This window comes from Cygnus atratus, chromosome 2, assembly GCF_013377495.2.
Source record: "Cygnus atratus isolate AKBS03 ecotype Queensland, Australia chromosome 2, CAtr_DNAZoo_HiC_assembly, whole genome shotgun sequence".
Classification (NCBI taxonomy): Eukaryota; Metazoa; Chordata; class Aves; order Anseriformes; family Anatidae; genus Cygnus; species Cygnus atratus.
In genome coordinates, this window is record NC_066363.1 from 122,284,935 (window position 1) to 122,308,374 (window position 23,440).

Sequence of the window (23,440 nt, forward strand, 5' to 3'; positions counted from 1 at the left end):
GCCCACCATTATCACTACTAATGTAATTTCACAAACCGTACTAGACTTGCTGCTTTGCTCTATCTGTCTTGAGACACCTGTGAGGTCAAAGTGACTCTGACAGCTGGCTGACAAGCACAAGCATCTTGTTTTCAGAGGTTGTATGACCTCTCAAGCCTCACTGGTGCCGCTGTAATTTCACAATGCAAAATACAGCCCTGTATGTGACTTACACCTCCTGCACGTATTTCCTCAGTAGCACTTTGAAGCCTTTTGAAGGCTTGGTTATGTGCAAATTTCTTTACAGGTCTTCGATCTGAAAAGTCTGCTGGGAGACGCATTCCCGTAGCTTTCTCTGGAATCTTCTGAGATATTTCTGTAAATTTTACATCCTTATTTGTTTAGTTTACACCACATTTTGTAGTCTATTCTGAGTTAGTTGAAGGCTCCAGACAGGATTTTTTTTTTTACACTTCCCCTCCACCCTTCCTCCCCCAATCTAACATAATTTATGTATAACAGTATTGTTTATACTGTCAAATTTGTTGCATTTCCATGTCAAAAACCTCTGGCTTCAAGTGCAACCCAATGACTTTCTGAGAAAATGATTTCCTAAAGAGATAATGATCATGCACAAATGGATGCCCCAGTTTCATAAGGTCACCTCCCAGAGTGTTACTGTCCTTTCGGTTTCTCATTAGAGACATTGCAAAAGATGCCAGGTTTTAGGTCATTCATATGCAAATGAAACATTTCAACATTTTTGCTTGATTTTTACATGATCTGTAAGAGCACTACTTTCACTTCTACTTATAAGCTTCTCCCCAAAGCAATAAGCTTCTCTTATTGTAGCCTGAATTATGGCAAGATAAACTTTGTAGATGAGCTGTGGACCATCTCAACTTTCATCTCTATTCTATACTCTGTTGAGAGTTCCTGTATTCCCTCAAAACTTCATAGGTTTTCTCTTCAGTTGCTGTCAATACTTGTCCATACAGTGAATGAATATGATCTCTGAGATCCAATATTTGGCATGTTTTTAACTCTGTAATAAGTATTACTTTTTCCTTCTGGTATTGATATAAATTATAAATTTTCCATATTTTTCTACATTTTTCTTTACCCATACAGTTACTGACATAATTCTACAATGGAATAAAGTTTAACTCTGTAAGACCAGAGCTTCATTAACTCATACTATCAGTGACTTGTCTTTGCTGATAGCGGTGTTCCTGGTGCACCTAAACATCATAGAAAATCAGTCCATGTCCCATAGGACTTCAGGTGGACAGACTATGCTGTTTAATACTGCTTGCATGAAGAAGTCTTCATCCCTTCTCCAGTGACTTCTGCTGATGTTTGTAAGAGTCTATGTAGTGATGTGATTCTTTTCTGAATGACAGATATCATCTTTCATGAGTTGCTTGTCCCTTCTAAGTTTCTCAGTGACTTGGGTTTTGGAGGCTTCCATGGTGACTGCTCTATGCATTCCTCCCTCCATCTCATTTGCAGAAACACTGTGAGTTTCTTTTCATATCCATATTTTCAAAGCAACATCTAACCACCTCAAACTTCAGGAAAATCCCTCTTTGATTTACAAATGTTAATTGCTTTGCCTAAGTTTATTCTAGGTATATCAGTAGATGTTTTCTTGAATGATTTTTCCCAGAATCTAATTGTGATCTTATGAAGAACTGAATGTGACTCCCAAAATTTCAAAACGGTTTTTGAACTTTCTATCAGTCACAAAAAAACATTTAAATTTTACTTTTTTTTTTTAATGTCTGTTTTAAAACATACACCTGACACGTTTCACTTTACCTTGAGAGTAGTACTCAAATTGCTATAATAATCTTTCATAATTAGCCTCCTCTGCCTAAGTTAATAGGGAAATATTTTTAACAACCAAAGTGCTTCAGAATTTCTCAGTCGGAAATTAAGCTGTATTTTCAATACCACTTCTGTCTTATGGATACAGACTGAAGTACAAGGCAAAATGACTCCAATTATCTTCTGTAGTTTGAAAGAATTCCAGTGCTGGCAAGGCTTTTAACTTCTCTGTTTTTCTCTTTAGAATATTTTTTTTTTTGCTGCTTATTTTGGGAAATTTAGTTATTAACTAATCACCTTGAGTGGAGAATTTGCTGTGTTCAGTGATGGATTTCATATTGAGCAGGCTTTAATAGCCTGAGCTCCTTCACAACTCAACCAGTAGGTGTGTCGTCCGTGGCCCTTATCTTGAATTTTTGTGCAAAAATATACTATACAAAAACACTAATGAACATATATTAGAAATGAGTACTATTTTTAAAAGAAAAGGAAAAAATTAAAATAAAAAGAACCACAGGTCAAACATCTGCAATGACTCAGCAGTACTATTAATTTCTCACTAATGCTCCCACACAGATTTGCCCTTGGTTGTGATTTCCAAATGCTTTCCAAAATGCAGAATTTCCAGCAGAAATTGGTTATTTCTTACCAGAAATAACCCAGCACTGCTGGAACGCTAACCAGTGAACAGCATTAAAAAAACACCCTTTCCTAAGCTCTGATTCTTTTCTGAGCCAGTTACTGTTTTCAATAATGGAGAGGTTTTAATTAAGTTGATGGACATAAGTGTGATGGATATGCATTGGAGCATGTGTGAAATACCATAGCAGCTAAGAGGGAATGCAGCTTTTCTGATTACTTGTGTTCACCCAGCACATTGCTGATAACAAGGAAATCATTCTTGGAACACTGGTTCAGAGCAGAGAGTTAGCGATACAGATTTTGCTCTGGTCTGAACAGATTATTTTCTTTTGTTTATTGCTGTCATTTATGTTCCTAGTATGAGTTTTGTGGCTAAGCGTATCTTAAATCAGCCTTACCTTCCTGCCCATTAGTCTATAGTAAATTATGCTGTATTTTAAAGATGAAAAATGCTTCAGAATTAGAGGGAAACTGCAATCTGAAGTGCTGAGTAACCAGAGTTCAGTCAATGATGTCTGTGGAACATGACCAAGTAAATTCCAGAGCAGAGATAGTCTAATAACTGCAGATGCATGCATGCATCTGGTGGGCCTTTTGCCACAAGAACACACTGCTGTCTTGCTTTCAGCTTGCCCAAGTTCCCTTCTGCAAAGCTGCTTTCTAGTTGCTTGGTGCCTGACCCCTGTGCACGGGGTTGTTCTGTCTAAGAAAAAACACTTCACATTTGTTAATGTGTGTCCCAGCAGCACATTTTTTTTCTCATTCTATCAGGATCCCCCTGAATAGGTGACTCTCTGCCTTAACTTCCACCATATACGTTGCACCCCACAGACTGATACCCTTATCAAAGTTCCTGGGGGTTAGTCACTCCCTAGCATCACCCATTTCATTTGTAAAACATTACTGGCTACAGTATGAACCCCAGAAAAAAAAATAGTAAATGACCACAAGGCAGACTTTGTACCTCTGATCTCAGTATTTTAATCTCAGCAATGTGACCAATGTTTCACCCACACTGTATTCCACGTCCCAAAAACAAAAACTCAGCAGTTTCCTAGACAAAAAAAAATATGGGACACTATGCCTAAGTCCTTGCTAAAGTTGAGGTAAGTGACATCCACTGATTTGCAAATGCCCTGATACTCAAGCAGGGAGTAGTAATAAAATGTTTGAATTTTAACAAGGAGGATATGAGGCAACATGCCTTCAGGTGGAAAGAGTTCTCAGCAGGAACCCTTCGTAAGAGAAGACACAAGCTGACTGTCCTGTACTTACCTAGCAAATTTAATGATCTCCAGGGATATGACACAGCACACTCCCAGCCTGTGGGAGGAAAAAGCCTAATTCATTGAAGGCTTCATGTAGTAGTGCTTAATGGGCAACTTCAATCCAATCTGAGAAGAAAGAGAAGAAGAAAATTTGTAGGTTTTTCTTTTATCAGAAGTGGGTGAGAAATGGTATCACACCTTCCTGCTAGCCTACTAGCCATAGTTATAGCAAATTCAATGAAGTCTTATGTTCTAATAACTAATAATAAACTAATAACATTTTTTAAGAGTACTAGAGGAGAATGGTGGAATTTTTAGTTTACAGACTGACATTGTGCTGCCTAAAACACAATTACGAACAACCTTTTGGGGTATGCAGTGCAAATGCTACTAAAGCAGTAAACAGCTAGTACCCCTCAGAGTCCTCCAAGGATTCTGTTGGGAGCAGGTGATCATATAGAAGAGGCCAAAGGACTGAAAAAGTGTCCTGGAATTATGTCTCCAGTCTGATAGCCATGTATGGCTGATGACAATGAAAAGACTGGGAAGCTGCACTGATGAGTGCCTCTTGCTTCCTTTGCACCTGCACAGGCAGCAGAAATCATCTTCCTGGTGCTATCATTTAAAGCTGTTTTGAAGTTGGAGTTAAGGTTGCAGTAAAGTAAGGCAGCGAGGAATAGGAACTGTGAACCAGAGGGAAGTTATGCTGTGAAAGCAAGAGAGCTGTTGCAGGGAGTGTAAGCACATATTTTGTTTAGCAAAGAATGCGAAGTTTATGCATCATTTAAAGCTGCCAGACCGATAAATGCCCCGATGCTGAGCATTGATGTGATGAGCAGTGTTGGCTGTCAGTTAACACTGCTTTACGTGGTGCAGACAGCACAAAATAAATAATAAATAAATAAATAAATAAATAAAAATTAAATGGCAAAGTCACACACTAAGAAATTGAGAAATCCCATTATCACAGTACAGCTTCTGGGGGGCATGGCTCCAGCTGGCTTACCAGACCTCTAGGAGCAACCACTGTAGGCAGAAATCTGAACTCCCAGCCTCTGGCCAGGGTTACAGGCGGGAGAAAGTAGCTGGTGATCTCTAAGGGTTCTGACTGATCACAGCTTTTAAGGTGAGTGGGTATCACTACGATTAGTCCAACCTATGAAGCATCTCATCCTGTCAGTGAGTTCTGGCATATGCACATACACAGCTGCAAAGTCTCACTGGAGCAGTGAAACCATGTGCATTAGGAAAACCTTATGTGAAGAGTCAGGTTCATGCCCCAAAACTGTGCTTTCAATCTCCACCCTCCAGTAATCATAGAAATATTATTGAAGTGCAGAAAACTATATATACATATATATATATATTTTTTTTTTCCCCACAAGCACTTTGAGAAATCACTTCTCCACCCTCCAGTCCCCCAAACTGTTCCCATAAAGATTTGCGTAGCTCGCTGTTGAAATGTTTGAGCCCCAAATGTAAAACAATGGCAAAGTTATCATAATTGCAAATGGCACATCAAACAGTCTTAGCTATTGGTGATGCTACTAGCACTACCTAATATAAGGGACCGTGGGGGAAAATATTGGTATGTTCTCTGTACTGCATAGTGCAAGGCTCTTCTCTGCAAAATGGTCTTCATACCATTCATGTTTCTTAAGTGCAGGGTGTAGAAAATGACATGAAACTTAAAATGCTGCCCGTCACTGTAAAAACAGCTTTCCTAAATAACGTTTTCCACAATGGAAAACCATGTATCTTTAGTACTAATCATATATATTTTTTTTGTTCTCAAAACATATTTCAAGGACATTCAATCAGGTTTCTTATTACCGAGGCACTACTGCATTATTAAAAAGTAAAAAAAAAAAGAGAAAGAGATCACAGAAGGGCAGACACAATGAGATTATATTTTATTGCAGAGTTGACACATTGGTCTGCTCCTGTCAGTTTAGCCTTGTGACTATCTGGGACTTTGTGAAACACAAATGCATAAAACAAGTTTCCCTTCAGCATAGAGGGATATGGAAGCTAAGCAATCTTACTAGCATATTAGAACAAGGACAGAGATTGAATCATGCAAATAAAAAGGAATTATTTTTACCTAAGACAACATGAGTTGCTTTGTATTGAATCCCCTCAGAGCTGGGTTTCCACCATTGCACACACATTTAGCGTTATGTCTCACTTTAAAAACAAAGTAGGTCAGTCTTCCTCACCCACCCATGCGCACACACACTCCTGTTGAAAGAGACAAAAAGAATTGCAAAATGATTTCGCCAATGGTATACTGAACAGTGTACATTCATCAAGGATAACAGAGACCATAGAAATTATTTTTAAAAGTATTTGTTCTACATCTAGGTGAAGGGAAAACTTTAATTTTAAAATGAGGTTCCAATTTCAAACAAAGCAGCAAATTCTGAAATTCTTAGTGAAATAGTGAAATAAGGTGGAAATCTAGCTTCTGTTTAGCAGATTACCTTGAGAAAACAGGTGCTAGAAGCCTACTATACCTCTTCAAGGAGCTGTATTGAAAAGTCAACACAACGATTTTCTTAACTTCTTTCTATACACAGAGAAATTTACCAGAAAAGGAATAACCTGTCAGTTTTTTATTAGAGTCATATTTTGTTTGGTAACAAATGCCAACAAAAAACTTCTCCATCATTTTTTTTCTGACCTTGCTGGGTTATAATCGCATCACAATAATAGTTTATAATCTCCTTTACATGCCTCTCTATAAGTGAACGCACATGCAAAACTTGAAGATAATTCCAGGTTGTGTTCAAGCCAAGACACAGAAGACTTCTGTTGAATGTCAAACAGGTTGCTCAGGACTATAAATAATAAAATCTCCTTTTCTCTATCATCAGGTTTCAATCACAACACAAGTGTAATATGACTGTATGATTTCTGTGTAACACCTTGGTGCTTTCATAGGCAAGATGAAAAGCTTTTCTGCAAAGTCAATAGGTCTCCTGAGAAAAAAGGCAAGTGCCACGAGACCTTTTTTAATTGCGTTTCTTTGGCTGACTTTAACTAATGCTGTGGGCATTTGTCCTTACCATGACAGTTTGGCTTGCATAGACCCTTTGCTCAGACACAGGGATATATTGGCATAGAGCAGATGTAGAAAGTGGCGATGTGATGAAAGTGTGAAGAAAATGTTGGTTTGGGACAAGAAATAAGCTGCTATACATTGTCCTTTTCAGGTCTGCCACTTGACACTCTCTCCTTACAAAGTCTTTTAAGTTCTAGCAGATTTGCCTTAGTGTCATCTTCTCTGCCCTAACTCCTTCACTCCCCATGCTCTGAGCTGCAGTGTCCCACAGATCCATTGCCCTTCAGGATGGGTGCGAGGCCTGCCTATGTAAATAGAAATAGCCAGGGGGAGAAAGGTTTAAATTGGATCAGCTAAGGAAAACTGCAGATTTTGTCTACAGTGGTTAATAGCACTAATTAATTTTGTTTAGAGCTTAACTTTTAAGAATTACTCCCAACCTAATATATATATATATATATTTAAGTTATTCTTTTTCCAGAAGTGTATATGAAAATAGAACATTTTTCAGGTCAAGATTTCAGTGTTGAACATTTTAGTACTCCCTGTGTGTATTCTTTTTAATGTTTAAGGAAATTAAGGTGGTCTTAAGGTGGTGGAAGATGTCTTAATACTGACTTTTACTGTCATTGCTGGACATGCTCATTCTGCTTGTGCACATTTTACTTCAGAAGGCCCTGTATTAAAGGGCTGCAAGAAAAAACACTTTATCACTGCTTTAACTCCAGGTATCAGGGGAAGGGTTGGAGGAGTGTGACTTCTCTCAGAAACGTGATATTTGTACAGAAGCTTTGTTCTTCTGATGATTTCAAGCCACCAAAGCTACTAGGTCATTTCCAGCCATGGGCTTGGTAGCCCAGGGAGCACGGTGTGTCACCGCCAACTTGTGGGTACACACTCCAGCAGGCAGCACATGTGTTGGCTCAGCAAGCCTGGAGGCCAGGCTTGCACTGTGCCCAGTGTGCTTTACAGTTCCTAATTAAGCCCTAAACTACTTTCAGCTTTGATGATCTTCCTACTGCTTTTCCCTTCCCCCACAACTAATTTCAGACTGGCATGTTCAGCGAGATACAGGAATAGAAGCAACGCAGCTTGTAGCCACCTTCGCTTCAGAAAGCTGGGGATGGAAGTGTTTCTGAGCTAGAATTTACAGCAAAAACCAGGACAATGGAGATGATTTAGCCCAGTTTGCTAGAACTCGCTGCAATGATCACAGCAAGTTTCTAAACTAACTCAAAAAAATTGCCTCTTGCAAATTCTTGCCCCTTCCCATGTGCCCACTTGTTCCTATGACCCAATTTACACCCTCTCAGCCTAGTGCGTGGCTGTCACTCTTCCTGCTCAACCACAGAGCTCCTGTTCTGGCCTTGCCTCTCTCTGAGCTAATCCAGAGCTAGTTGATATGAGTTTGGCAGTACTCAGCCAAGCCCCTGAATGAACATGCTTTTTCTTTTGTGATATAATGCATTCACCTTTTTAATGTGAAAGGAGCATCAGTCAGTAAGTTGTGGGTGAAAGAAACACTTTGAAAAGAGTGGGGCCAAGCAGAAAAATAGCACCAGGGTATGGTGTCAGTCCAGAGGTGTTACTTCTCCTAGGATTTTTTCTATTCTTAATTTTTTTTGAGCTGGTTCAGCAAAGGGTTCCTCGTAAAGAAGTCATGAAGAAATCCCCTTTTGCCCCAAGGTTACAGGTTATTTTGTTGGACCAGATGATATGACAGCATGATTCTATCAGGACAAATCAAAGTTTACTGAGCAAATCTGTGTTCTGTAACCTGATTTATTGGTGCCATCTGCCAACACCCATGAACAGATGCTCTGTAGGACCTCACTAACGTGCAGTAATGACTGGGAGAAACCTACCGCAAATGGCTGAATTTTAAAAGTTATAGAGTGTAGCAGGAGAGATAACAAACATAATGAAAAATGTCTAGGAGAATGCATCCTAATGTTCATTTTTCAGTTCAATTTCCCTGACAGCAGTACTTCAGAGCATACTAATCTACATACGTGGGTATATGGTGTAAAAATAAACCAAGCACTCATATTTTTCTGTGATTTAGCTCCATTTTTTTGCCACTGTATGTTTCAAAGAGATCATTTTGTTGTGAGCAGTTACAGTCACTGCTTCACAAAATCAATGAGATCTTCCTGATTGCAAGAATCCCTTTTGCAGTCATAGTTTGGCAGGTCAAAACTGCACTAATACAGTGTTGTTTTTTGTTTTGTTTCGTTTGTTGTTTTTTTTTTGTTTTTGTAATGTTTTTTCCCTTCTCTGCAGCTATTTCCAAGCCCTGTGTACTCTGAGGGCATGCCAAGGTAGAAGCAAACGAGTTTGCAATTATTGCCACCAGCAACATTAATTTTGCATTCCTGTCTCTTCGAAAACACAGGGGAGCAAAAAGAGATAACGAAAGGAAGAGCAACTTGTCCGGATGGAGATGTGAAACGTGCCTGGTCTCTGAGCAGAGCCATGCTCGCTCCTGCAGCCCTGGGGATGCTCAAGAGGGATGGGAGCAGCCCAGCCCCAGGTCCCTGCCATCCCCATCCCCACTGCTGCCTCCCACCCCTCCTGTCCTGGGTGTCCCCAGCTAAATACTCCTAGGAGCTGTATTAAAATTAGAAACTGAAGCTGTACTGATGGGGGTGGCTTTCTGCCTTCTCTCCTAACCTGCATTGTAAGACAACCTGCTCTGTCCACACCAAGGGTATTACTGGGCATTCATTCAGACATGCTCAGGAAAGCCTTTTTAATAGACACAGCCTGTCCAATACCTGGCAAAGTCATAAAATCAGAGAACAACAACTTTCCATCACTGGCACTGTTTCCGAGGCTGGATTTGGACCCATGGTTGGAGAGCTGAAAGCCTCCCCTCTTTATTGTACCAGTCCATTAAAATCACCCACTCACAGAAACACTCTGGGGAGAAACTATCACTGAGCTATTAATAAAATCTTCCAGAACTATTAATATGGTCTGTGGGAGCTTTAATCCACTGCAGGGACTCATTATGTAAGCACACAGGCATGAGGATGCTGTTTTAACCTCAGTTTGAATGACCTTTCAGTTTAAACAGTTTTGTTTATGATTGAAATCTGCCTGAATCTAAGAGAAACTATTTTCATTCAAAGGGGATTATATTTTGATTTGCATAAAACTGGAGAGTCTGGTCTAGATTAAAGAAATGCATTTGGATGGCAAGATGTGTGTTTGCTTATTTGATTGCAAAGGGTTGAGGCTATGAAAGCAGTTTAAAAACATTTGTGTCACAAAATTCAAATGTTCCAAACCTGGAAATATGCTATAACTTGTTTTTTGAGCTTAGGTCATTGGTCTATGGAGCCAATTCACACAGTTTGAAAAGATTAGCTGGATTTGTATCAGGCTGTATTTATTCCTAATTTTGATATTCCAAAGACTGTTTTACTCCTCTGCCACACATTGGTGTGATGAGATGTTAGAAGATCATCTTGATTTTTAGCTTTCCGAATGAAGCAGTTCAGAACAACAGAGCAGTAAAAGGTTTCTGATGTGTACTCCTGCCAAAAGAAATAGATGTCATGAAGGCAAGAACAGGCTTAAATAGTAAAAAATTCTCTCTCATTCACCTCATAGCTATCACTCTCAAGCTATTTAGCAGAACATTTTGTACAGAAGATTTTCAGTCTTAGGCTCATTTCAGTTCAGAAATTTCCTAGCACAGGAGGTCTGAGACGAAAAGAGAATCAATGATCTCCACATTTTCTTCTGCTGTGCAAGCTTGGAGACACCTTTCCAACCTGAAACAAAAGATGTATTTAGGCTTGTATGGATATTTAGGTGTCTATGGCAGGTCAGCTCTGGCCCTGAAGTGTTAACCTCTTTCTCTTCTTTGGGGATGATGTGGAGGGAAATCACTGAAAGGAGGTTGCTTTTTGTTTGTATGTTTGTTTTTAAAAAGGAAAATAAGGCAAATGATAAGTCCTACCTAAAGTATCAGTTTCAGTCAATCAACAGGAACAATTAAAACTCCTGTGCTAGGACAATTTTGTCTCTCTATGTTTGCCCATGCTATTTAGAAAAGGTGTCACTGCTGCAAGGTTAGATGTATTCCTTGTTTTGGTTGACTTCGGGTCCCAGTGAAATGAGGAAGACCTGGTTTGACTCTGGGGTGAGGTAGCTGCCCAAGTGAGTATCTGGAGTCCTTTCACTGTTTTCTACCTGCTACTGCTGAGTAGCAAACTAGCCAGATTAACACTGGGCTTGATGTGTTTATTCACACTGTAATTGCATCTCTGAGTGACATGAAGTTATGTCCAGCCTGGTTTTCAGATAAAATCGCAGTAGTCTACACAAATCATTAGGCTAGTTCCAGCATGCCATATTTTATTTATATCTCTGGCATAACATGTAAATATAGCCTCACGATTGGGTATTTTTAACAAGGAATCGGGTTAAGAAAAGGCTCTGTGATCCCAGGGTCCTTTTCACAGTAGGCTCCAGAAAATACACCTCATTATAAAATACACCTTCCCAAGGAATCACGAGACAGGAGAAATCAAAAGAGAATTCCTAAAAGCAAAAGCTCTCCAGCAGAAAATCAATTTCAGCTACTTTCACCTAGCCCCAGGGAAAGCAGCAGAGACACTAAGTGGGGTGTGGGAAAGGTCTCATACATCTTCCTAGAGCTGCACAAGACAGACCTCCAGACGAGAGCTTTTCTTTCCACGACAGCTCTGCGCTAATTAGGGACTTCTGCAAAATTGGAATGCTGCAGCTCCAAACTGTCTGGATGATTCCCATATCCAATTTCTTCGGTTTAAAAGAAAAAAAATATGTTTTTGTCTTTGTTCTAATTGACAGCCTTACAAATGCAGGTGGACTGAGAGATAAAAGTCAAATTGAGCTTATGTGCTTAACAGTGCGAGGAACAAAAATAGCAGAAAGTTAAACACACAAAAAATGTTCTTTTTTTAAAAATATTTTTAATTATTGTTATTATTATTATTTCTTTATAATCAAGACTGCCTTTTAAAGGTTCTTTGTGTATTCCTTGGTGTATCTTTAGAATGAAAATACAGCCGCTGCCTTAAAATAAAGTTGTTATATGAGAGACTTTTCTGTAACCCTTTATCTACTGATGTACCAGACAGAACCTAGTTTATGGACTTGACAGTCTATGTTGAGTGGACATAAAATTCATTTTCTGTGTAGGACAGTACATTCTCCTCTTTGGTCAACCCTTTCCAGAGGCAGTCTGCCAATTCAAAACTCCAGCTGGTTGCCTTAATTCTCAGCATGCCAGCATTCAGACCTTTTTTGTGTAAGGTGGTATCATTAAGGCTGGTGAACATATTCGTAAAAAAAAAAAAAAAAAAGAAAAGAAAAAGAAAGTGTTTCCCAGTGTTTCCCTTTGGAAGTTAAGCCTGATATTTCTCACTGAAGATTGCAGTTGATATAATCTGTATACTCTAATGAGAAAGCAAAACAATTTTTCTTTTTTTTTTCGAGTCAATATAATTCTCCGTGTCTTAAAGTCATTCCCATGCCTCCTATCTCTTATTTCTTTAGTGTGCCTTACTTCACTCTCATATTGACCTATATGACTACTACATCGACCTGTACTGTTATAGTGCAACTTGGGACTGCTGTGGCAGGTCAGTCCCAAAGAGCAAATGAGTCCAAGAACTTCTCCTTTAGAGCTACGGCTTGTGGGGTGGCAGCTGCTTTGACAAATATAGAAAGATAATAATAATTAAAAAAGAACGTCCTGATATTGCTTTTTTTTTTTTTCCTGTTAAAAGTATTCTGTGAAAAGTTTCAAATCTTCAGATTTTCATTCCCGTGTGGGAGGAAAGCAACTGAATATGTGAGTTTTGCATGAGATGGAAATTTTCATCTCTGGTCTTGTCTAAATCACTTTTGGGTTATGATGAGGTAGGAAGCTCCTTTTGGCTTCACTTCACGTGTCTGAAGGCCGATGCTTTTACTAGGTGGGCTCAGAAAAAAGCCAGATTCTCCACTGCTGTTTCCCAGGACAGCCCAGCTGAAGTCACTGCAACCTGCAGCAATCCAGTAGTTTAAATCAGTCAGAGCTGCATCACAAAATTTTATCTAATATCCCAGCAACAATGGAAGTACAGTCATCTTCATAGTGAATGAACACCTCCAAGGAGTATGTGTCCTCCTTGAGAGGGCTCCTGTCTTCTGGCCTGATTACCCACTGGCTTTGCACATAGAATCCAATATTGAGATTTGTAATGATTTCAGCTAAACTAATGTGTTTGAGGTGTGAGAGGCTTATACTTCTGTATTGCTAAAGAAAAGGGTATCACTTAATGCATGTGGCCCCTCGCAGACATTAACACAATATATTTTGATATGACTGCTATGGCAATCCACAGCCAGTGCCAGAAGAATATAAATGGTCCTTCATATCTATCCTGGGTGAGGATGGAGGCAGGAGTGCTAAATTGGTGAAATAATTCGACCTTGAAGCTGTGTAAAAGCTACACTGAGCAGGTGTATAAGGGGTTTCCATATCATGTCACAAATCTACCCCATACCCCCACCAGCTGTGCTGTCTCTGATGCTCCAGATAAAGCTGAGAGAAAGCCCTGGGACACCCAGCGCTAATTGTGGGGGAATTAACCTGCCTGAAGCCAAATCCCTGCAGGAAGAGACCTGGTTGTGCTCTGCCTGTCTCTGCTGAGCTGTGGGGGTTAGGAGCACAGGCAGGAGTAGGAAGGCCCTGTTAGGACCTCTCCGGGCAGAGACAGGCACTTCTCCTCTCTCTGGAAGCGTGCTCACACGCAGGAGCAGCAGCCATCCATCCCACTGTTCATACAAGTCAAAGACCCCAGGCTCTTCCCTGACTGACATTTGCTAGATGAGAGCGTCGATACAAAACACCCGTCGCAATACGCGGCAACCTTTCAAGGCGCGCCAGCAACCTCCTCTTCTATTAAGCGTGCCACACCGCCCGAGCGGAGCGGGCTGCTTCTGCAAACACCTCCCCGGCAGGACGCCACCTGCATCTTAATGCAGAGGGGGTTTGTGCACAGCCTCGCAGCCAGCGCTTGGCTCTGTCAGTTTCCATGGAGCCGTCGTGGTGCGTTCCCTCCACACCTCCACTTATCAGCCTTTCCCACCCATCCTCCTCCCCAGAGTACGCTGCGCGCTCACCCCGAAAGGTCAGCCATTGTAATGATGATTTTAGCAGGAGGGAGGCAGGGAGGCAGCAGGGTGAAGAGGTGAGCTGCGTGCGGCACTGTGCGTGGGAACTGGGGGCTCGCCTTGCACAGCACAATGAGAAATTAGAAAGCTTCCCCCTCGAGGGAGCCGCGCTCATCAGCCCCGCCTCGCTTCCCATCCCGGCAAAGTCAGATGGATGCCCTGATGGAGTGAAAAAAGCGTTCAGGCAAAGCGTCTGGAGAGCCTGCTTTAAATCATCAGCAATTGATGTGGTAACGCGTGAAAGGGAGAAGGGACTGTCTGCTAAGAGCAGAAACTGATGCAAATGTTTCTGGGCTTCTTCTTCGTCCAGTCTCCCTCTTGCCCCCTGCCAGCAAGCTCAGCACTCAGTTGCTGTTGCAGATGGAGAGAGGCAGACTTCTTCCTCTGAGTTTCATCCTATTGACTGCCTGACTAAAGCACTGCATCTGTTAACTGGCTTCCATTTCTTTCTTTCTGTAGGACAGCTTTCCTGCCCGCTTTGGAGGAGTCCATTTTGTCAACCAGCCCTGGTACATCCATGCCTTGTACACGCTAATCAAACCATTCCTCAAAGACAAGACAAGGAAAAGGGTAATTAGAAGGGGCTGGGGGAGGTAGGAGGCTGGAGGTCCAGAGGAAAGGAGCAGTCCCCTGCTTTCTCTCTGCATTTTTCATATGGCCTCAGAGAATGACAGCTGCTACCAAAACTTACAGTTTTCAGTGATCTGAGTTGGATCAATAACAAGAGACCAAAGATTTGTTATCACTAACCAAGTGTAGATCCTTTCTAACAGGACATGCTCGGGGATAGAGGTGATGTAGAGGGATTATCAGGCCTGCCTAGAGCCACCTGCAGAGAGGAAAAATTCTGCTCAAAACTTTTTGTGGAAGCAAACATTCCCTTTTTGCTTCTTTAGCAACTTGACTTTTTTCACATGGTGCTAATTCACTTATTTCCACCAAAATTGTCCCTGTCTGAAGCCTGTTTGCTCAAGCTGCAGAAAAGGCAGGTCTTCCCCACTGAGACCCATGTGAACTGTTGTCCTGCAGTCACCTTACCTGTTTGTCCATGAAGCTCATGAAACCACCACTGGATCATCTCTCAGAAGGCCCCATTCCCTGCCCTGGGTTGTACAGGACATGGGTAGTGCCAGTCTGAAAGCAAAGAGGAATCAGAAAGCCCAATGTTGCTGAAGCGGCACAAAGCTGCCTCACGCTGCGAAACATCAGTCCCCGGGTGCAGGGCTGGGTTACCCCTCAAAATTTGAGGACCTATACTTCATATTTTCTTTCAGTAATCCCCACTATCTCCCTTTTCTTTCCACTGCTTTCGTACAAGGTTCCCTCCTCTCACAGTAGCAATAGGTGGTTATTATACCCAACTTGCACTTTCCCCAGTCTGGTACTTAGAAAATGATGGTGCTGTGCCAAAAGTAATCGAATCAGGCTTTTCACAAGTGTTTATGGTGTCAGCCTAACTCTTCGGCTACACACACCAAAGCTGATCCCTCTCCTCCCAATAAGCACTGGGTGCTCCAGAAGACCCTGGCTGAAACTGTCAAGTAATGACACCCCGTGTTTCACTAGTGCTGTTATCACTGAAGCAAGGAAGCGATGATGACTATGAACTTTACTTTTATTTCTTAAAGATCTTTCTTCATGGCAACAACCTGAACAGCCTTCACCAGCTAATACACCCCGAATGCCTGCCCTCTGAATTTGGGGGGACCCTTCCCCCGTACGACATGGGGACGTGGGCTCGAACACTGCTGGGCCCCGACTACAGCGATGAGAACGAGTACACCCACACTTCCTACAATGCCATGCACGTGAAGCACACGTCCTCCAACCTGGAGCGGGAGGCCTCACCCAAACCCATGAAAAGGTTAGTGCTGCTTCAGAAATCACCTGGTTTTTGGCTTGCCTTAGAGGTTGGGTGTAAATCGGTCAGGAAGGGCTTGTCTGGCTCGGAAAGGGGATGCAGATGAATTGGCAAATATTGACAGTCAGGAGTGCTGCACCCTGGGCTGAGCTCTTGACATGGCAGGAGAAAGGAAGCCCCTCTGTGGAACCGTAATTACTTGTCTGATTGCTGATTAGTGTGAACAAAAACAAGGGGAAACTAATGAGCCCCTGCACAGAGCAGTCCACGGAGTGTATCGGAGCAAAATGCTCTCCTGTACAGCACTGCGCAGCCGGCAGCACTTCGGTGCTGTTTTCTGCGAGTTGCTGTTGCTCCGGTGCCCGCTGACCCCAGCTAATAACATTTTGCCTCCTTGTAAATGCAGCCCTTCTGCAATGAGCACCACTGCCCCCTAAAGGAAAGCTGGGCTCGACTCGTACTGCTGCTACTGCTCCCACCTTCCCACTCCAGCCCTGCCAGCGCAGTGAGGCTGCTCTTTTAACATTGCTGCTTTTAGATCTGGTGGGTGTGCGTTGAATGCTCAACATGGCAGCCCTCGAAAATACAGCCCCGGGTAATTTGTGCTAATTGCAGTGACGGGGTGAGCAGCGTCGGCTGCCCAGTGCAGATCGCTGCGGCTTGTGGCCGTGCGAGTGTCACAGCAGGGCTGCCACCAGCTGTCCCCCAGGAAAGCCAGCAAGTGATGGCTGGGCTGGCTCCCCTGCGAGAGGACATTGTCCACACTTGCTTCTCCATCCACGCTGCACTCCGCGAAACTGCTTTCAATGCAGATCGCAGCCAGGCTTTAACTCGCTGCTGCCACTTGATGAGTGCAGTGCTCACAGATGGGGTGTCACTCCCTGTGACAGGCAGCGGCCATCATTTTGTCACAGCAAAATCAAAGCTGACAACACAGACAAGCCAGAATGTCATGCAATTAATTTTAAAAGTCTTTCATCGTCAGAGGGAAAAGAAATGCAGGTTAGAGGGACGCCACGCTGCTGCAGCTGCAACACGGAGCCTCGTGTGGAAAAAAGCTCACACTTAGGAATGGACGTGAAGTGCTGTGTGTCCCACCTCTCATGGGGTACGACCCTTTTTGCAGGGCTACAGCCACAACATGAAGAGAGGCGGCCAGTCCGCAGGTCTCGCTGCGGACTCCCAGCCAGGACTGGGAGCCACGATGAGTTTACAGAGCCTATCGTATTCATTTTTAAACAACTTTTTGATTTTTTTTTTTTTAAATATTAGCAGTGGAACACACACTATATGATTTTAGAAAGACGCTAACTAAATATTACACTACTATTAAAATATATAACAAGATTTTACAATTTTTGTAACCTTACAGAAATAAATCTGTTATTAGCATTATTATAATTATTTAAGCTTTGAAGTGCTAAGAGCTGTTCACAGGTTAGTGGTAAATCTTTGCTGAGGATCACATCCTAAGCTGCTAAGAAGTGAGGGTCTCATGGTGCCCTCAGGGGAGAACCTCAGCTTGAAATTGAGTGCAGTGCCAGAAAACCCTGCCTTGGGGCAAAGCCTTCTCTTATAATCTGTTCACGATACAAAAGTGCATTAATACAAATATGGTGAGTGGATGAATCTAATTTGTCATGTTGCCTCTGGGCAGACTAGATCTAACTTTTAGCCTAATTTCGTTACTTGGCAGTTAAGTGAACCATCTGATCTTCTACCCCATGGTCATTTCTAGCTGTTAGAGGTGAAAAGTTCACTGCTTCTACAGATTTCCTCCTATGAGTATTTGCCTCAATTCTCCTTCCCCTGATATCACTTTTTGGCCTAACTTAAGGTAAAAGCTTACACTAAGGAAGCATAATTGCATGCTTTATTAGATTTATTGCATCAGATTTATATCAAAGGCCTGGTAACAGGTCTGCAGACTTCTACCAGCATTACTTTTCTATATACATCCCCCCTGGCTCTTTAGGTTCGCACAGCTTTAACAGAATGAGAGTCTTGGGCTATGGCTGAGATTCCTGGGAGCTTTACATGAGCCATAGGTGGTCTCCTAACATTAGTCTTCATCTCAGACATAATTCCCTCTCAATTGCCCTATCAGTTTTTCCCTTATTAAAGCAATTTCACACTTCCATTAAAATTCTTTCCCCTCTTTCTCCACACACGCCATAAACATCTTTAAGCTCTTGAGTAAAAACGGTAATTTTTCAAGCATTTCTATGCTGAAATGTTGGATTTAACAACAACAACAAAAAAGAGGCTGACCCTTTCTTTAGCACCCATGTTCCTCCAAAAGGGGTAAGTATATGAAGATTGAGCCTTCTTGGGTTTCTGTAACTTCAGGATGAAAATCCTTGCTGAACAACTAAGGGCCTTCTGTCTGATGTCCCAGATATCAATGGAGATGTTTCATCTGAGGAAGCCCTCCAAGAGCCCAGCAGCTAGCTGCATAGAAGAGAATGGGGAGTAGTTATTCCCCCTCCGGTGCACCGAGTGGCATCATGCTTTTCTCCATCCCTCCCTCCTGTCTCAGGCTCTGGTGTCACCTGCTGGATCAGGATTCTCTTGCTGGAAAGAGATATGAGCATGTCCTAGCTAGAGATGCCACCGGGCCATTGCTGTGTTAAAGGTTTCTTTTTTCAGTCTTAGAGCCCCAGTGCTATCAGGAGATCTGGGAGTCTTACACTGTGACCACAGAGAAATGCCTCTATGAAATTTAGTTCTTATTTGAACTAAATTCTGAACTAGAAAAATGCTAACTGTGGTGTGTAGCAAAAATGGGAAAAGGGGCCTCTCTTAGAGACTGATGAGGGGGTCCTACACCTAAAGAGATTCTCACCCTGCACACAATCTACTCCAAATATAGTGTCTAGCAACTCTAGTGTCAGAGATGAAAAAATCAAAGTAGAAATTAGAGGTCTAGAAGACAAATTCCATGAAATGGAACCAGAGAACTGACTGAAATACTTAGTAGCCACTTAATGTATGTTATAAAATGAATCCAGAGGGGGGCAAAAAGGAATATTTTTCAAGATGTAAGTGATACCAACCTGAATTTATGACCTGACAGCCAAAACAAGTCTATCAACATGCAGACAAGGAGAACACGCAGCACCAAGCATCAGTAAGAGGTAATGGGACTGGAGCAGGTACATGCCTGTGCTTTGGGTTTGGGACTGCCAGCACTGCTTTGGCTCCTGTCACCAGGGCAGATGAACATAGACACAGACACAGACACAGACTTCTAGGTTGGAAGAGACCTCAAGATCATCGAGTCCAACCTCCGACCTAACACTAAGTACTCCACTAAACCATATCGCTAAGCTCTACATCTAAACGTCTTTTAAAGACCTCCAGGGATGGTGACTCCACCACCTCCCTGGGCAGCCCATTCCAATGCTTAATAACCCTTTCGGTAAAGAAGTTCTTCCTAACATCCAACCTAAAACTCCCCTGTCACAACTTTCGCCCATTCCCCCTCGTCCTGTCACCAGGCACGTGGGAGAATAGACCAACCCCCACCTCACTACAGCCTCCTTTAAGGTAACTGTAGAGAGCGATAAGGTCACCCCTGAGCCTCCTCTTCTCCAGGCTGAACAAGCCCAGCTCCCTCAGTGGCTCCTTGTAAGACTTGTTCTCCAGACCCCTCACCAGCTTGGTCGCCCTTCTCTGGACTCTCTCGAGCACCTCCATGTCCTTCCTGTAGCGAGGGGCCCAAAACTGAACACAGTACTCGAGGTGCGGCCTCACCAGAGCCGAGTACAGCGGGACAATCACCTCCCTAGACCTGCTGGCCACACTGCTTCTTATACAGGCCAGGATGCTGTTGGCCTTCTTGGCCACCTGAGGAGTTAAATTTCATAAATTGAAACAAGTCCACCTGAGAGTTGTGAGGAGGGTGAGGAGAGTGGAGACCATATATCAAGAAGTTAAAGGAGAGAGTGGTTTGTATGCCCTCACAGAGCAAAGGTTGAAATGGATGCGATCGTTCTCTAAATACAGGAGGGAACAAGAACTGGTGAGAGAGAACAGCTACTCAAAGACGAGGACAATTTAGGCTTGAGATCAAGTGGGAATAAGATGACCAAGTATACTTTGGTTGGAAATTAGAGGGGGTGGGGTTCCTTGCCTTCACAGGAGTGAGTTGCTGAAACTCTGAGCCTATGATATGACAACCTAGCTAAAGCATGAGCTAAAGGTCTGATGTGAGGTGGTTACCAGAGGTCACAGGAGACTTGACTTGCCTCCTCAAAGTCTAATTAGTGTCCAGTTTCTGCTCCTTTTAGCAGCAATGAGATGGGAATGTTACTTTCTCTCAAACCACAGGCAAGTGTATTTTCTCCCCGTGACTTTAAATTGCACAAGATTTGTTCTTGAAAAAAAAAGTCTTTATTTACTTCAGAGAACGGAGTCTTTGTAGATAAGGAAAGCACCAAAGATCCTCCTAGAAAAAAAGCTGCCACTGACTCTAGCTAGCAACATGCTCTTGAAAATTGTGGGGTTTGACAACTTTTTGTAATATGGAAAATCTTTAATCAAAACCAGTACAATTGTATTTTTTTTTTTTCACCAGTGACTACATGAAGCTCCACTGGGGAAAAATGAAAACAGTGGAAATTCCACTCCCATCTGCAGAAATTATCTCACACCCTGAGAAAACTCCCAGAATCGTAGTACAGTATGAGCAAATGGAAAAAAAAAAAAAAAAAAAAGCAACAATAATAAAATTCATTCAGATTATATTTGTTTGTTAAGATTCAGCTCAATGAAGTTTGAAATGGGCAAAGTAACAAATGTGCAAACTAGCATTAGTACAGTAGTAGCAAAATCAATTCAGACTGAGAGCTTGGCCACAACCCTTTCACAATCATGGGAGCAGCAATGGCAATAGACACTTTTCTGCCTCGGACCATCTCTGCATCCACACAGTGAGCCTGCCACTTGCTGGCATGGGATTTGAGAGCGATGCAAATGGTGTGAAAATTTGGAGCCTGGGGAAGAAAATCACCTTCCTTCCAGCTGTAGCCACACCTCGTGTGAGCCCTGATGGTTAGAAAGGAGCCTTGAGCTGGTGTAGTCAACAGGGAGCTAACACCAAGGCAGAGCATTTGTCTGCATGCCCATGCTGGCTTCTGTTGATGAGCTGTTGGTTTGGGGAAGAGCTGGAGGTTTTATCTGAGTGAGCACCTAATGGATAGTTAGTGTGGGTGGTTAAGCTGGCAGTTAAGGACTTAAAGACCTCTCTCAACATATCACTTATGCCAATAGGACATACCCTTTTGGCCAGCCCAAGTGGGAAAAACATGCCTGTATCTACGTGGGTGCCTACCCACAGTGAGAGTGCATTCCCAATTGCAGAGATTGTTTTAGTGACTGGGGGTGATATTAAAGAACTCAATTTTTTGAAGAATTTCCTTTTTTTCCCAAGTGTCACCCTGCTGTTACAGTTGGGTTCTGCAGAAGAAAGGAACCTGCAGCAGCATGTTGCCTCCTTTTCTTTTCTGTGCAAGGTATGCCTCTCTGCAGCTGCATCTGGGTCACTTTTTGATCCCTGAACTTAATTTTAGGTCCCAGAGATGGAGATTGTGCTCTGCCTTTTCTTGATCCACACACAGTCAACAAGCACAAGTGTGGCTCCCAAGTCTGGGAGCTGATTGTCCCTGCTCTGTTCCCCCAGGTATCCAAAGAGCGCTCCCTTTTAATTTGCTGCCAATGCAAACAGGTCTGAAATCCTAGTGCAATTTAAAATTGCCCTGCAGAGAAAGGAAATCTTACCTAACAGCTACACATGCATTCCAAACAAACAACCTGTGCTACTTAATCAAATCTATTTGATACAAGTTTAATTAAGGATATCTTTAATCAAATTTGGAGTTAACAATTATTTTTAGGATAGCTTGGATTGCAAGAACATTACTCCTACCAAGTCAAGCTCAGTAGAGACTAAGGAAATTCAGAGGTAGGGTAAAACTTTTCAAGAACCAAACACACTAATCAAGAAATATATGATTATTTATATGATTTATGCTTCAACGCAATGTTAACTTTTCCTGCCATGAAGTAAAAACTTGAGGACCTACAGATTCAGTGAAGTGCCTCGTGGTTCATCAAAAGACCCCATACCAGGCATTTTGAAGATGCAGCTAAAATAACTATTGGATTGCTTTACCCCACAATGTTGAGATCAGTGTGTGGATTTTTATGTCCTAGATTAGAGTGAAAGGATTTTAAAGTACAGATTAAGGTTTGCTGTTATTGCCTCCTGATGTGGGGGGTTTCAAAAGGACTGATTTTCAAATAATCTTTTTGCTGAAACTAATTGTTCATTCTCAGAACCAGGACCTGCTTCCAGGAAGAGGGGTCCGACCACTGGTACACACTAATGCTGGCTGGAACGTTTTTAGATCCAAAAGGAGCCATCTGTGGTGGTGACTTATGTAAGGTTTTTATTTTTTCAGACAGGGTTCCTCCTTATGCCCAGCTGGGCTGTGCAAGGCAGACCTTTCTAGTTGTTATCCTTGGTGTGACCTTAATGTGCCTTCGCCATATGTTTCTGCTTTTATGGGTCATGGTTTATGCCGGTTCACAGTCAGCGCCAATTTACTGCAGAAGCAGTAAAATACCAGCAAATAAAAATCCATATGAAAATGTGTGAAAGCTTCTCACTGCCCATGGATGGCACCTGGGTTGCTCTGCTTATAGATGGGACAGACTGCTCTGCATTTGCTGGGGAAAAAGGGAAATTCTTCATGTAAGATTTCAGTTCAAGTAGCTTTGCTTACAATATGCAAGACCTACGGTGCAAGATTTATATTCACTGTTTTAGTATGAATTATTTCAAACAACAGAGAATTACTGCATGCTTTTATGGAAATGCTTCCTCCACAAGCAGATTATGAATGAGTCTTGATAGTAAAGCAGGTGTCCCAGGGACACGCATATCGCATAACGTATGCACTATCTAGCAACGTAGAATATTAGCTGCTGAACAGCTTTATAGCTTTTGACCAGATTTCAGCTAATGCATCAGAAAGAAGTGGAAGGGAGCTGGTTGACATGCGATGTTAGCTGGCCCTAGGAGGCTGCAGAAGCAATGGTGCCAAACACCACCATGAGCCAGGAGTGACAGAGGCTGAGCAGGAGGTCAGAATGGCAAAGCTGCAGCTAAACCGAGGACAGGAGGGACAGGTACTGGGCACTCCCTGCGACAGGGCAGGCAATCAGCTGCACCCCAAGGGCACCGACAATTTGGTTTTTATCTGTTTGCAGCACTCAGTTGCCACTGATAAGTATAAGGGTACGCAAACACAGGCTGGAGGTGGGAACAGCAAAACCACTGCTGTTCAGGCTGCCTAAAATATTGCATTGTAAATTATGCCTTCAGCTGGCTATAAATTTACCTAAAGTTTAGTAGTTTAGATTAGAGACATGACACTTAATAAAACAAATGGTTTTACACTGCTTATGTCTTTTGCTGCCCTGTGAAAATCCACCTACATCTGGCTAAGTTACAAGCCTTTGAAAAAGCAATTCACACATGCTCTGTAGAAACATATTTAATTTCAGCATTTA

General features: G+C 42.4%; 1 protein-coding gene across 1 annotated transcript in view; it reads left to right on the plus strand.

Annotated features, from left to right (window-relative positions):
- The window catches only part of CLVS1 (clavesin 1), a 93,232-nt gene that overhangs the window by 62,609 nt on the left and 7,183 nt on the right, over positions 1 to 23,440 (plus strand). Inside the window, 2 exon segments of the mRNA XM_035553200.1 lie at positions 14,461 to 14,571; positions 15,630 to 15,865. Coding sequence (XP_035409093.1) covers positions 14,461 to 14,571; positions 15,630 to 15,865 — 347 coding nt within the window.